Source organism: Nesoenas mayeri (assembly GCF_963082525.1).
Source record: "Nesoenas mayeri genome assembly, chromosome: 1".
Lineage (NCBI taxonomy): Eukaryota > Metazoa > Chordata > Aves > Columbiformes > Columbidae > Nesoenas > Nesoenas mayeri.
The window spans coordinates 29,717,789-29,733,167 of NC_137541.1; the positions used below are offsets into that span (position 1 = coordinate 29,717,789).

General features: G+C 35.5%; 1 protein-coding gene across 1 annotated transcript in view; it reads left to right on the forward strand.

The window, feature by feature from the left end:
* Positions 1-15,379, forward strand: part of IMMP2L (inner mitochondrial membrane peptidase subunit 2) — a gene marked incomplete at its 3' end in the record, with an annotated part of 446,458 nt that overhangs the window by 287,255 nt on the left and 143,824 nt on the right. The window contains exon 3 of the mRNA XM_080345547.1: positions 4,537-4,602. Coding sequence (XP_080201673.1) covers positions 4,537-4,602 — 66 coding nt within the window. The remainder of the gene's footprint in view (positions 1-4,536; positions 4,603-15,379) is intronic.

The following is a 15,379-nucleotide window of genomic DNA, read 5'->3' on the forward strand; positions in this document are numbered from 1 at the left end:
TCTAAAGAGTCTGAATTCCTAATCACCAGTTAGATAGATGACAACAGCATTTAAATCCTTTGTCTCATATCTGATCTGAACAAACCCAATTTCCTTAGCCACTGCAGTTACATTACTCTTCTGTTACTATTATTTTGGTGGTCTGTCACTTTTTTGCAATTGTCAATATATTTCTTGTACCAGTGAGTTCAAACTGAACACAGATATTGGACCTGGTTAATGGATACATTTAGTGCAGCAATTCCATATAATAGAAATTGACAACAGGAATGACAGAAAAAAAAAGAATAAGTGTGATCCTTTTGCTATTTTCTGCAATATAGAAATTGTTTCAGAACCTGTGATGTAATTAGTTAAATATTATGTTTATGATGAGATTCGTTATCTGCATAAAGAAGTATGGAATTTAGATAAAAGTTATGGATTGGGAAAAAATTAATGGATTAAAAATCTTTCGATTTGGAACATATGGGCATATATTAAGTAAATTTGCATTCTTTTACCACATTTAGAGACTACTATATTTGATCTGGTTTATCATAGCTATAATACTGGGAGGGATGAAAGCATAGATGTTGCTACATAGTTCCTGCTGCATGGAGTTTGAGCACCAACTGCTGTGATGGCAACAGGAAGCTTCTTCATCAAAGAACAAGGGCACAAAATTTTTTTTGAGGGTAAACATTTTTGTCTCTTGTATGATACATCCATGTAAAACTCTTTATCTTATTAAGCAAGTTCAGAAAATAAGGATGAGATAGTCCACATCCTCTCTGTTTCCCACAGCATTCTCCTGGAGAAACTGGCAGCTCATGGCTTGGATCAGTGTATTCTTCACTGAGTGAAGAACTGGCTGGATGGCTGGGCCCAAAGAGTTGGGCTGAATGTCATCAAGTCCAGTTGGAGACTGATCATGAGTGATATTCCCCAGGGCTCAGTACTGGGGCCGGTTCTGTTTAATCTCTTTATCAATGGTCTGGATGAGGCATCTGGATCTGGATCAAGTGCACCTTCAGTAACTTTGCAGGTGACACCAAGTTGGGTGGGAGTGCTGATCTGCTCGAGGGTTGGATGGCCACAATGGTCATTCTCCTGAGGTGCCTGAAAAAAGAACCTTGTTGTTTAAAGAGAAATCAGTAACAAAGTGTTATCTTCAAACTTGATGGCTTGAGGAGTACACTGGTAGACTAGCCTGTTTTCTACTTTTCTTCATAGAAAAAGTAAAAGTGACTATGAGTGGAGTAGAATTTAATCTGCATTTAAGGAGATCTATTTTCCAGAGATTTTTTTTGCTAGTGTATTCCTGATGTGCTGCTAACTGCTACTTGTGTATTATTATTTGTAATGTGCTTGGGATTTTCATAGTCATTCTGACTGTTTCAACTTGTACTGCTGTCCCTAATTCATGCATATTCAGAATGGTTATATGCAGATGAGGAAATATTTTTACTGAGGAAAATGTAAGGTTAACTTTTGGAGAGACTGACTTGGAAAATGGTCAAGGAATGGTGGCTGCTGTGTGAAACATCAGGTATGGATTTGGCTGTTAAATGTATGGATGGTTGTTATTAATTCGTATTAATGATATTTATGTCTTCTGAGTGCCATCTTTGGGAGAAAAAATACATTCATTGTGTGTAAGAAAGCTCATCTTTTCCCATACAATATCACTTAAAAGGAACATGCTTGAATATAAACTTTCATATAAGCAGAATGGAAATACACAATGTAATTTAGGAGTGGTGTAAACAAGCAAACCAACAGCTTCTTTGTGTATATATATATATGTGTATATATATATATGTGTATATATATATATAAAAATTTATTTATTCCCTTATGTTTTGAAAAATTCCCATTTTTGAAGGGAATTTTTCTTACCTCACCCTGATATCAGTGACCCAGGAGTACTAAACAATTACCAGTTTAGTACTTGAGACTTTTCTTTCTACTTCATTTTCAGTTTGTTCTATACCACCTGCAAAATTTCAGAGAAAGAAATTGCTTATATCTATGTGGTCTTGTGATTTCCATAATCAATGAAATCCCAGTGTTACACTAAACACCTTTCAGGAAGGCATCAATATCCATCACTTCAGAACTACTCTCTCTTACCACCTGCTCAATCATTGTGGCTCTTGAACAAACCATTCTGATTGCCTCTTGAAAATACTTTGAAAATACTTGGTTTAAAATTGGCTGTGTTATTGGCCAGTTGGAGCCTGCTGCTCCATCTCTTATCAGTTCTTTGCCATTTTCATGAATTTTAATCAGAACATTAGTATAAAGATTATTTTTAAACTATTTTGGCTTCAAATAGTAAAAATATTCCAGATTTCTAATAACATCTACAAGGAATTCCTTGAAGTCTTTCTGCTAAATGATGTGATTTGGTTAAATATGTCATTGCTGTTAGGAAAGCAACCACACTTAGAACAAATACTCATATCTCAGATTTAGAGTGATGTTTATTCAAGGTCATTGCAATTTTTTTTGCACAAGGAAGGCAAATTAAGGGAGAGAACAGTAATTACATTACAATATATACATACTAATCAAGTGATAATGTATACAGGGGGAATTTCAAAGAACCTCTGGAAGTAAGGTATTAAACCAGAACAGAATTTTGAAAGAGCAAACTTAAAATTTGATTTAATTTGGTCTTTAAGAAATGCATAGTTCGTCATATATATTATGTATTATATTGTCAGTTACTTACATTTTACATTAAAATACTACAGTCTGAGCCTAAATTAATAAAAAAAAATACTATAGGGGCGTTGTTTTTTCTTAGACTTGAATGAGTGTGGGTTGAAGCCTGCTAGGGAGCAGCATCAAAAAGTGCTGTGGGTACTCCAGATATTTGAATCATATGAGCATCTAAAACTTGATTAATTCCTCCCGAGGCTGAAATGTAAAATATTATTAAAATGTGTCTTCTCAGCCTGATAAAAAACATGAAAGACAAGACTGAACTGGAATATACAACTCTTTGTGTAAAATTAATGCTAAATAAAATATTACTGTAAATGACATAGTGATTTAAAAATTCCAGTGATGACTAGGAAAGCAAATTATTGTCCTTATTCATGTTCACTGCTCCATGCTGCCTTGTGAAAAGAGGGTTTTCAGGCTTGGTGAACTGTAAAGTGAAACTATTTGATATTTTGAAATTCAAAATTATGCTTCTTGAATTTTTTTTAATTACAGTGAAATATAAATGCATTACAAATCTATTGACACATACATACAAATAAAACCACTTTAAAAATGTTTGGAATACTTCTTTGGCTTCATATTAAAAATTGAGTAAGCCTAACTATTTTTCTTTCCAACTTTTGCAACTGAAAGTGAACGGCAAATACTTTTAGTCGTGCAGCACTGTGGACAGATTTTTCATCCAGGTTCATCTCAGCTTTGCTTTCAAAGGAAATATAATCTAGTGTGCTACCAGCTGACTAGAGATGAGCTCAAAGGTACTGGTCTGTTGTGAGGATGGCATGGCCAATGTTTTTAGGCATGAAAAATGCAATATAAAGCTCTTCTGATTGCATGTCTAGCAGGCTGTACTTGGAATCTAATATAAATATCCCAAGCATCAGCAGAAAATCAAAACCGTTTGTTCCTTTACTGACTTTCTCATATACAATCAGCAAATAAAAATATTTTTTAAATAACCTGAAAACAGTCTATTGAGTTTGTATAGGTAAAAAATTAAAAGTGGAGAATGAAGAAAAAAAAAAAAAAAAGGAGGGGGGTAAGATATGTAAAAAATAAAGACATTTTATGGTGCACATATTTCTACACTAACCTGTCAAAATTATGGGAGAATAACACTTTTAATAGTCCTATCTATTAATGTGCATCCAGGAAGCTGGAGTATTCAGAAGGGGCATGCAAGTTTGACTTTGCTTTTTCATAACAGTCTGTAATGCATGATCAGAGTCCACACAATAAAACATGCTTACAGGAAAATAACTTGAAGTGAAAACATGGTGTTGCATTACGAAGATTTGGATAAAGCTGAAACTTTCAGATAACTTTACAACTTTTTTTAAACTTCCAAAATTCCCTAGGCAAGGTTTACCTAAATTAGTGATAGATATGCATATAGTATAAGGACATTTTTTTTTTCCACACAGTGAGTGAATAACATGAATGTTTAAACATAGTGATGTTAATGTTTGATGGGGAATTCTGGTTTTAATACATTAATCTATTTGCAAAGGTACCATCCTCATTGGTAGTGGGATATTCTACATTTAATGTTGAGGAGTGTATTTTTCATGATAAGGTATGTTGATTATTGTGGTGTTTGTAAGCAGGTAATTTTTCAGCATCTGCATTTCAATGATGGTTTGCACTGAGATTACAGTAGCTTCACTTCAGGGTGAAACATAATGATTGATGCTATATCAAGGAGAACAAGGAATCTCCTAATGACTTTAATAGTGTCTATTTCTTTGTGGAATTTCTTTTCATTTTCTTAAAACAACGGGAACATTACTGATTGTATAACCTTATCCCCTGTCTCAGGTCTCCTAGAAACCCTGAACAGAAGATCATTAAACGAGTGATTGCTCTTGAAGGAGACATTATCAAGTAAGTATTTTAAGCCTTAGTCTCTGAGTCTTTATAGGAATAGTGCAGCTTTTCAGTGGATTTTAAATCAGTATCCTAGACAACGAGAAATTTCTAGTATTTTCTTTCTGTCTATTCTTAACAGGGATGTCAGCATTGTACCTGTCTCCTTTTTAATGAGAGGAGAAATGCTACACAAAACTGCTCACTCTCTCATGAAAGGTACATGAGTGAAAATAATGCTTGTTTCTTAGAATATCTCTGCCACGTATTAAGGCAGGTAATTGTACAGCATTTTTTCAATGAGATTATAGCGCTGTGATTTTTCATTTAGAGAGTCCAGCTTCAGTTTCATACTGTGGCTGGCAAATAAAAGTAGGGTTTAATTAGTTTTATATGTTTGTTTGATTGTGTGGTTGGTTTTGGTGTTTGTTTGTTTGTTTGTTTGATTGTTTTTTATTTTAGAGACAAAGAACCCTCACAGATGACTGCCTTCGCTGATGTGTGTAGGAATCTGTAGGGAATATGGTGGATCTGATTTTGAATAAATTATTCTATTGGAAAAAGAAACGGTAGCAAGAGTAGACACTGGAGTACTTCAAGGCTTGGTTTACTCTGACAGATAGACCTCCTACTGGGGCTAGTTGGAAATAAATTACTAGTAGATGTAAATCAAATGCTTTTGTGGGAGCAGTATTATTTTGATGAAAATGCTTGTTTGAAAGGATTTCTTTTTCCCAGGTAGAGAATAGAACTGGCATAGAGCTGCAAGGGTAAATCCCTAGTTTCCCACACTAAGATATGAATGACCCTGGGAGCTCTCAGACAATATGGCAGACTGAGACTCAATTAGTTTAGTAAATGATTCTTGCTCTGGTGTAGTGAATACTTAAGAAGTTCTTGGCAGCTTTAATTCAAATCAAGGATTTGAGTGTGGTATCAATGTGCTCTAATTAATAGCAGCACTGGTGGGTGATTCAGCACTATGGAATATATCTGTGTTTTTTTTTTTATTTTTCCTCTTGCAGTAGATATAATTTATGTTTTATTGTAAAATTCCAAATTACCTCAGTTGGAGAAATGAAACTAAATTCTGACATTTTTGTTGAAGCAAAATATCTGAAGTGACAGACACTAAGAAGATAATATTATGTCCAAAACCTATGGACATCTACAGCTAAAACTAGCTATCACTTCAAAGAATTAAAAGATAGGAACAGCGTGTTCTACTGACTGGTGCCTTTTATAGACTTAGGTCCTTACGAAGGTCCTTAATGTAGTTGATATTAGTGCTGTAATTCATATAAGACTGTTAGTCATGATTCAGTATTCCTCATTCATTCCTGTAGCAATATCAGAAAGAGACAGCAATATTAGGCAACTTCAAGTGTTACTTTTCACTGTTCTGTATTATTAACGTATTTATCTGAATTTTGAAAACTGAATGTAGTTTCTGATAACACAAAAGACATTTAATAACTTAAATTGCAGCTGTAGGATAGTAATGATGCTGTACATTCAAATACCTTAATACTCTGAATTTTCATTAACTTCAGTGGGTGTTCTTGCCCAAATGGACAAAAGTGTGGGGCATAAGCTGTGAGAGTGTGTGCAGAGTACCAATGAGCCTGTAGGTTAGTGACCCACTCATATGTAAAGAGGGCTATACTATGATCCTAATTTGTCTTTGGTAAAACAGATTAGATTAATTTATTGGTAGAAATATTAATCTCAGTATTTCAGATATGTTTTTTCTATTTGAACACATGAAAATTGTTGTTCAGCTCTTTGCTTTAACTGTAGAAACTAGTTTTTAGCTAAAGAATAAATTATTGGACTATTATAACTCAGTAAGTTTTTATTAAATATTATTGTCCCTTCATTGTGCATGTGCAGGAAATGTAAGTAATACTTGACACTTTTCATACTTTACTAGGGTAAAGCAAACATTTAGATAATAAGATAAAACAACAAAGCTGGCAAGATTTTTCTAAAATATGTATTAGTTTTATAATGATACTGCAAGGATATTTGTGACTGAAGCAGACAACTGGTAGATTAAAACATGTATAGAAAACATAAACAGAGCATTTCAACTCCTATTTGATGTCTGAAGACAGTTTTTATTACAAACCAATAAGAATTGGTTTTGATATTTTAAGATTCTATGTGTATATATTTTTATATATTGAATTATTCCTGAGCAGCATAATATGATGCTCTGAATGAAACTGAAAGTAAAATGGATCATGTACAAAAATGTATCTGAAAAGACAGGACTCTTCCCTGTTGTTCTCACTGTTTTTTTGATATGGATAAAATATGATGCACAACTCATATATACAGACCTTAGAGGAAAATTTGAACATCCTCATTCCTAATATCAGGTCTTTGAGGTGGAGTGTATATGCCTGTATGCTAAAACCTCCACTTCTGTAAGCCTTTTGGTGCTCTATTGATCAGTCAGGATTCCTTCTTGCTGAGAAAACATCCAGTCTCACTGCAGAGCAGTTGTGTCAGTTCCAGGGTACAGGGGAGTGGGAATCACCAGTCAGGTACGGTGGGCTTCTAGCACTTATGGGCCTCTTTGTGTGATGGTTTTGCAGAGAGGTGGTAGTTGTATAGAGAGTTGTGTTGTGTTGTACATTTTATCTGGAAGGTCAAATGAAATGTACAAAGTCCATCTGTTGCTTTGCTAATTTTGTTTGGTGTCATGTGCCAGAATTAATTAATGAACACTTTTAATGGTGAGTCTTACAGTCTTCCATCATGAAAAAAGGCTTGTGAATAATTATGAGTTGGAAGGTATTTTCATTTAATGCTCCATGAGATAGGTGATAGATGATGTGGTCTGTGAATCTGTAGTTATGCTTTTATAGATGAACGGATCATCTTTATTCAGTCTATTTGGTGCACAATGCTGTGTTTTTCCATGTAATCAATTAAAATAAGTTAGCTAGTATTTTACTGTTTGTTAATTACTGAAACTAATGAAAGATCAAATAAATAGATCCATTAATACTTGATCTCAGGTGTTAGGACTCTACAGCAGAAAAGTCCTGTTTTTCAGTTCTTCGTTTCTGAAAGTATTAAACAAGATAAAAATAGTGACATTTTGAAAATATTAATGACTAAGTTCTAGTTTTTTAAAAGAAACGTAGGTGAAAGTTCTATAACGAGTCTGTTATGACCTTTCATTTTGTATTTTTCAGGTAGTCAGACATTATGGACTACATAGTACTTCACCTTTTGAAATATGCTTTGAGAGATTGAATAAGGCCTGAATAAAAATTCTGTCATTTCAGTTTTCTGATTTTGTTTCCAGTGTAGTTCATAGTCTAGGTGAAGTGAGTTTTGTAGTGTCTTGTAAATCCGCAGAAGTGAATAGAACAGAATAGAATATTTCAGTTGGAAAGGACCCATAAGGATCATCTAGTCTGACTGCCTGACCACTTCAGGGCTGAACAACAGTTAAAGTGTGTTATTGAGGGCACTGTCTAAATGCCTTTTAAACACTGACAGGATTAGGGCATTGACCACATCTCTAGGAAGCCTGTTCCAGTTTGTTTGACCATCCTTTCTGTAAAGAAATGCTTCCTGTTGTCCAGTCTAAACCTCCCTAGCACAGCTTTGAACCACTCCCACAGGTTCTATCACTGGACACCAGGGAGAAGGGATCGGCACCTCCCTCCACTTCCCCTGCTCAGGCAGCTGTAGAGAACAATGGGGTCATCCCCCAGCCTCCTTTTCTCCAAACTAGACAAGCCTAAAGTTCTCAGATGCTCCTCATATGACATGCCTTCCAGCCCTTTCTCCAGCTTTGTTGCCCTCCTCTGGTTGCATTCAAGGACTTCCACATCCTTCTTAAATGGTGGGGCCCAGAACTGCACACAGTGCTCCAGGTGGGGCCGCACCAGCATTGAATGCAGTGGGATAATCACCTCTTTTGACTGGCTGGTTATGCTGTGTTTGATGCACCCAGAATGAGGTTTGCCCTCTTGGCTGCCAGAACAAATGTACTACATGCCATAAACCTATAAAAAAAATTTAATTTGGATAAGCTAGTAGGACTTCCTCCTCAAAAAGTTTTGAAGTGTAGACAGAAAACCACCATTTAGTCCTTGAGAATGAATCTTTAGGTCAGTTTGTATATAGATGATATTGCAAAGTGTAACTCTCATAGATCAGATTTTGTTTTGTCTTCCATGGATTCACAGGAGATTTAACTTTAAGTAGAAAATCATTACAATGATTCTTGAAGACTGTTTAAAATGGTAATTCTTGTAAAAGAGGCCTTATTTAAAAAGTCAATATAATCTAATTTGTTAAAAATTAATGTTAGTATTATAAAACACTTTGAATAACTTGAAATTAAACTTATTAAAACTCATTTATTTTAAATGCAGTAGTAGAAATTCAAAAATCTATAGTAATCTATCACAGATGACTTTTGGTATGTTTTCAGTAACACAAATAATGAAGGTTTATGCAAAGTAAAAAATCTTAAAATTGGAATTAAACTAGCAACATTTAAAATTAAGTCTGTTCAGTAACTTCCTGAACTTATTTGTTTTCCTTCTTTTTGTCACAGTTGCACAGGTCTGCAGGAGCTTGGTGTGCCAATTATATTTCTTTAGTTTAATTTTTTGCTTCTCAATACTGTATGTGATTTAAGAATAATGTGTGAGTCCCTACCAAGAGTAATTTTGAAAAGTTTTGTCCAGGGATATTGTTCGGCTCTGTAGGAGTCACTGTTCTGAGGACCAAATGCTCCATGCAGGTGTTTGATTGCTTTTTTTTTTTTTTTCTCAGAAAGTAGGTGGCATCCAATATCCCTCCACTATGAAAAAGGCAATCAACAAGTTTTCTTACTGTTATGCTCTTTTGTTTGTTTGTTTGGGGTTTTTTTTCACTGAACCAGCTCAATTTCATCGGATAGTTGTGGCTGCTGTTTGGTTTCACTTAGGACTAAGGACAGTTGTCAACAAACCAGGTGTCTTCATACAGACACTCTATGACTTGAGATGAAATTGTGTTAGATTATACCAAAAAGATACTGCATGCCTCTAGGAAGCAGAATAGCCTTCAGAAAAACTCCAACTTTGCCAGTATTGTGGGACAACAATATCTGTATACAGGGCAGCCACCTGGCAGTAATTGCATCCAGACCTTTGCCATTTAATCACACAGAACTAATTTTATGTTCACTAGAGCTATAGTAAGAGTTCTCTTGTTCGCTCTCCACCCTGACATATACACAAAGACCTCTGGTAACTATACTGAGGTACTGGTGATGTGCTAAGGTATTGCTTCCAATGGCTCATAGTGAGAATAGCAAAATAGAGTATCAGTAAAAGACATCAAAAGACTAGGAATCACAGTTGATTACAATATATGGACTATGTTTATGGTTGAATCCCATTTCCTTCTTCCTCAAAGTCCATTGTCTCTGTCCTTGGGCTTTGAATACAGATCTATGAGTATCAAGATCCACATTGACAAGAGTGCTAGTGAGATTGACAGAAATGAGAACTGATTGTACTCTACAGAGGCACAGCACTGTCCTCAGAGATTACAAATTTTGGAACATCTTTCCTTTTGACTAATTGCAGGCTTCATATTGTTCTGTCTTTGTACTTCATGTACCTAAAGGAAGCAGTAGTAGTCAAACTGCCTCTTAGATGAAAAGCCCTTTATCTTCCAAAACATTTTTACTTTGTGGCCATGTGTACTGAACACATAACTCATAGGATTTTGTGCAGTTTATTTTGCGCTACTTATAGTTAGGTACTGATGGGATTTTTTTCAAGCCAATGAAAGCTTTCGCTAGGTTCCAGGTATACTGCTCTGTCATGACTCTTCAGCATTGATCATATCCTTGCAAGACTCCTAAATAGATTTTCCATTGATTTTTATTCCATTTCTATATGCAGAGACCTTGCATGGCTGGACTCCATTTCTGTAAATGCAAATGTATATTGGTGCAGTGTCTTCAAGCCACAAAAACAATCTGACAAATCAGAGATGAAGATTTTCTGTATCCACAATGAATTTCTAAGGCTGTGCAGACCTTTAGGCCTGGTGATGAAGGTCTGAAGAGCTGAATTTCTAAAATTTGGTATTCTTCATATCCATTATAAAATTTGGCTAAATGTCTTTGCATTAGATTTTGGTTGCCTAATATTTAAGAAAGGTGCGTGAAGAGGTAGAAAGATTAAGGATAGAAAGTTAAATTTCAGGAAAAAATGTACAAATGTGCTGCCTTTTGTTTTCAGAAAATAAATGTAAAATAATTTTTCACAAAGGCAAAAAGTAAGAAAATGAAAAAAATGAAAATGCATAGTTTTCCAGACTAATGTTTTACTTTTTTTTTTTTTCCATATTGGGTAGAGTGAGTGTTAATATTAGAGCAGAAGTTATTAATTGTTTCATGCAGTAAGGTCTTCATTCCTTTAATATCCATAACATTTTAAAGACATATTTTCTTCTTAAGATACAGATACCATCAGTAAAATTGCCAAGAGATTGTGTGTATCAATACCATTTCTCTGATATTTCAGTCGGTTTCATTTTTCAAAATTAATTGAAAGAAATGGAGTTACAATGTAGATCCAGTATGACCTCTGGAACTCTTAATATTGAAAGGAAAAAGACAGTGCAATGTGATTCTCCTAGATAGTACAGAATTTGCAGTGTAGGCTTACAGAAGAAAAAAAAAAAGAAACAACATATCCTATTACCTCTGAAGTGAGGAGGTTGGATTTGGACAACACTGAGAGACAATAAAAGAGACACCATCAATAACACTAGCTTTCACAGAATTACTATTCAGACTAAAGTACTAAAAATGGAGTATGCAGTTGCAATTGCAAAATGTATTCAGCTACTCTCTATTAGTGTGCATCTGAACCAACACAAATGACAGCTGCATCTACAGGGGGGAGAAAGGATTTTTTATTATTTCTTCCTTTCCCCCCCCCCCCCTTTGTTTAATTAGAGAAGCAACTCTCTAAAATGCAAAAAGCAGCATCTCTTTTAAGATAGCATATCTGTGAACACTGTGCATAACGAGTCTCGGTGGTGTTCAAAGACTATTTTAATCTGCCAGAGTAATAAACAGTGGGGAACTTTTTTAAATGCTCTGTAGGCAGCTTGGAGTAACATTTCTCATGGCTCTCAATAAATCCCTGTAGTTAGGCAGCCCATGGTTATTGTGAAGTATACACCAGTATATGCAGGAAGTGTAACTGCAGACACTTATTGCCAACATTTGCTGTAGCTATGTGAAGTACCATTCTGTCTTGTGCTAATACATGTTACAGAATTAAGAGAAAAGAGGCAGACAAGCATTTTATGTGCTTATCATTGAAAACTACAAGAATGGGAACAGAAATCTGGGAGAGGAGTTGGGAAGAGCGTTGCTGAAGTATTGTGGTCTGTCTGGACTATGCTTACACCAGCACCTGACAGCAGGTAAGTTCTGCTGTTTCACCCTACTGTTGGTCAGTTGTGAAGTACTCTGTAGTATGAATATCCAGTAGATTTATGGTTACCAGTTTACTTCTGCTGACTGACTTCCATGTGCTGGACGCCTAGACCAATGTAAGAATGGATAATGCTACCAATAGGCAGGTCTTTATTTTCTACAAAATTATTTTCTAGGATGTTGAGGCCTTTTGGCAGCTTTCAAACAGAAACATTGTGAACAGGGCTGTGGTTCACACAAATGCTGTTTTAGGAAAAGAAAACAAAGCATTGTGTCTTAGACCACACATAGACTTCTGTGTCCAGTTTTGGGCAGGAAAGTCATCGATAATCTGGAAGCAGCTCAGCAGAGGGCGCCAAACCCTGAGGTTGCCCCGGGGCTGCAGTACTTGCCCTGTCAGGAGAGGCTGGAGATACGGGACTTGTTCAACTGGAGAAGAGGAGGATTTGAAGTCTCCTAACAGCAAGCCCTCAATAGCTATGGTGCGCTTAGCAAGAAGGTGGAGCCAGGCATAGTGCAGTGGACATAACTTGAAACAAGAGAGGTTTAGACCAGATAGAAGAAAAGTTTTCTCCATTGTGATGGTCAGGCTGTGGGGTAGTTGCCAGAGAAGCTGTGGTCTCCATCTCTGGAGGTTTTTAAGACCCTACTGGATAAAGCCCTCAGTAACCTCACTTGATCATGTAGCTAACCCTAGTTTGAGCAAAAGGTTGGACTAGAGACCTCCGGAGGGCCTTTCTATACCTGAGGTATCCTGTGATTCTATGATGTTTGATACTAATTTTCAAATGTGTTATGCCACATTTAGAAGAATTTTATCTTTGTTAGAAGCTTGAACAAATGCAGTGTATTCATCTCATGTAAGACAGAATGTCTTTTGTAAGCATTTTGATTTAAAGAAACACATTTTATTTCAGTTTCACTGAAAGTTGATTTGTTGCCAAGATGTCAGACAGTTAGAAAAGATGCATACGAGTATAATCAGCTCAATGGGAAGCTCAATAGGTCATCTTTATGTAGATTTTATAAAAAGTGAGCAGCAAGTGAATAAAATGCACTAACATTTAAAAAAAATCCAACAGTTAATAAAATGCTTTTATGTATTTTCACAAATTATTTCCTTTTTGCCTTCTAAGCAAATACAGATGTCATTGATGGTGGTCTAAAGTCTGGCACTGAAATCCATACTTAGGAATAAGAATAAAAGATGTGCTTAGTAAAAATGGTCTTTGTCCTGACCAATTTAGTACTTCATCTTATCAACATTTAGATGGCTGCTTAAGTGGTTTCTGGATGGAAGTTGGCCTCCATGTCAACTTTGATGCTCATCTATATGTATAGCATTATAAAATTCAATGTGACACAAACAAAGGTGGGGGTAGGAGGGAGGAAATAGTATTAAACCCCTTTTATAGAAGAGGAAGTCAGGATGAAAGATGGCGTTGTAGGCGTATGCTCATATAAGTGCGGGGGACAGACATTAACCAAACGCCCTGGATTCCTCATCTCAGAAAATGAACAATAAGTTCATGTGTGTGTCAGCAGCAGATTTTTCTAGATGTACTGGAAAGCAAATAAGGTTCAGAACCCAGTAATTCTGTGCACTTTCCTCCTGTAAATCAGAAGGACAGTTTTTATTAGCTTGAGCAGTATTAGGATCAGGACATTGTTATGTTTGCAAATTAAAGGAAAACATGCTGAAACAGAAGAGTCTTCTCTGAATAACGTGAATAAATCTTACCGATTATTTCATTTTACAGCAGTGCAAAAGTCCTCTTTCTCTCTTACTTGAATATAGTTGGGGTCCTGAACTCAGCCAGTGACAGTGTGAGAGAATTTTATCCACCTACCAATAACGAGCAGAAAACTATCGTGTGAACTAGAGTCAGTATGGAGTTGTTTCATTATCTGCATCATTATCCTGGCTTCAGAGTCCCAAATGATGACTTTTTTTTTTTTTTTTCTCCTGAATTCTTTTGCCTCCAAAGCTTTATGAACAAGATTAATTCGCACACCCCACCCCCCTCCATGTGTAGGGGAACAACAGCAGTTGCATCACTTTTGATGCTGTATATCAAGAAAATCATAGCTCGCCTCCAAGGTATTCTTTCTAAATGCTCATCTTTTCAATGCTTTACTTGGGCTCCCTTTTGGATCTGCTGAAGACAGCTTAAGTGAACACCGTGTACTTGGCATTGCAATGAGCTGACGGGGACCACATGTCTACTTACCAGCTCCAGATGAACCACAGTAACTTCTTAAAATGCACCGACATTGCCATTTGTCATTCTCTGAACATACTCCCATAGGATTAGGGTCTCAGCTGGTATGAACCGTCTTAGCTCTGTTAAAGGAAATGAGCCAGTTTAGTCTAAAAAAAAATCTGGTTAAAATATTTTTTGGGATAAGAACCTATGTAAAGGATACAAAAAAGGTCACTTCTTCAAAGATGTATAGTTGATTTTATACATTTTATATTTTTACACTGAGTGGGGTAGTGAATACAGAATTCTATACAGAATGAACTGATGATGCTTTGTATATATTTTTTTAATTTAGAAAAATAGTGTAAAGTTTCCCATTTTTTTGCTTCTTTTCTTCATTAGATTTACAGCCTGATGAAGTTTTTAGTACCAGTGTGCATTTTGCAGTGCTGTTTGTCAGCCATATGCAATAACTGCCTATGTTTTAATTTGAAAATTTTGAGATGATTGTGTTTGCTATTATGTAAAACTTCAAAATACATGTTGGCAGAAATATTAATTGTAAATTGTTCATTTAAAAAGATTGCCTCCATAGTTTTATGCTGAAAACTGATCTTGAAAGGAGGGCCTGAGTAGTTCACAGTAGCAGAACTAATAAGGTTTTGAAATTGATCACCCCAGTGGTTATGAGATTCAAATGAGAGTAGGAGGGAAATTACTATTATCTTTTTTCATTATTATAGAAATGGCTATTGTTGACATTCTGCTTCTGTGAAGTAAATTGTGTGATGAAACTGTAGTGTATTTTGGGTATAATGGGTAACAAGTCATTAAGTGAGGTCTCCAGCATCTGTGCATAGGGGAGCCAAAAATATTTTCTGCTTTACTGTAGTCTGTTGGCAGTGATTGCACAAATAATTTCTGCTCACTGACCATTATGCCACAAGCTTTTTAATATGCAGCCAAAAATATATTATGATAAACTGTATGTCATGTATTTCTAGAACTACAGGTATATCCCAGATAGCATTTCTAATGACTAGGTTTCAATTTTGTATATATAGCAAGAATAAATTAGTATTTAATCATTTATTTTAGCATGAAGGAG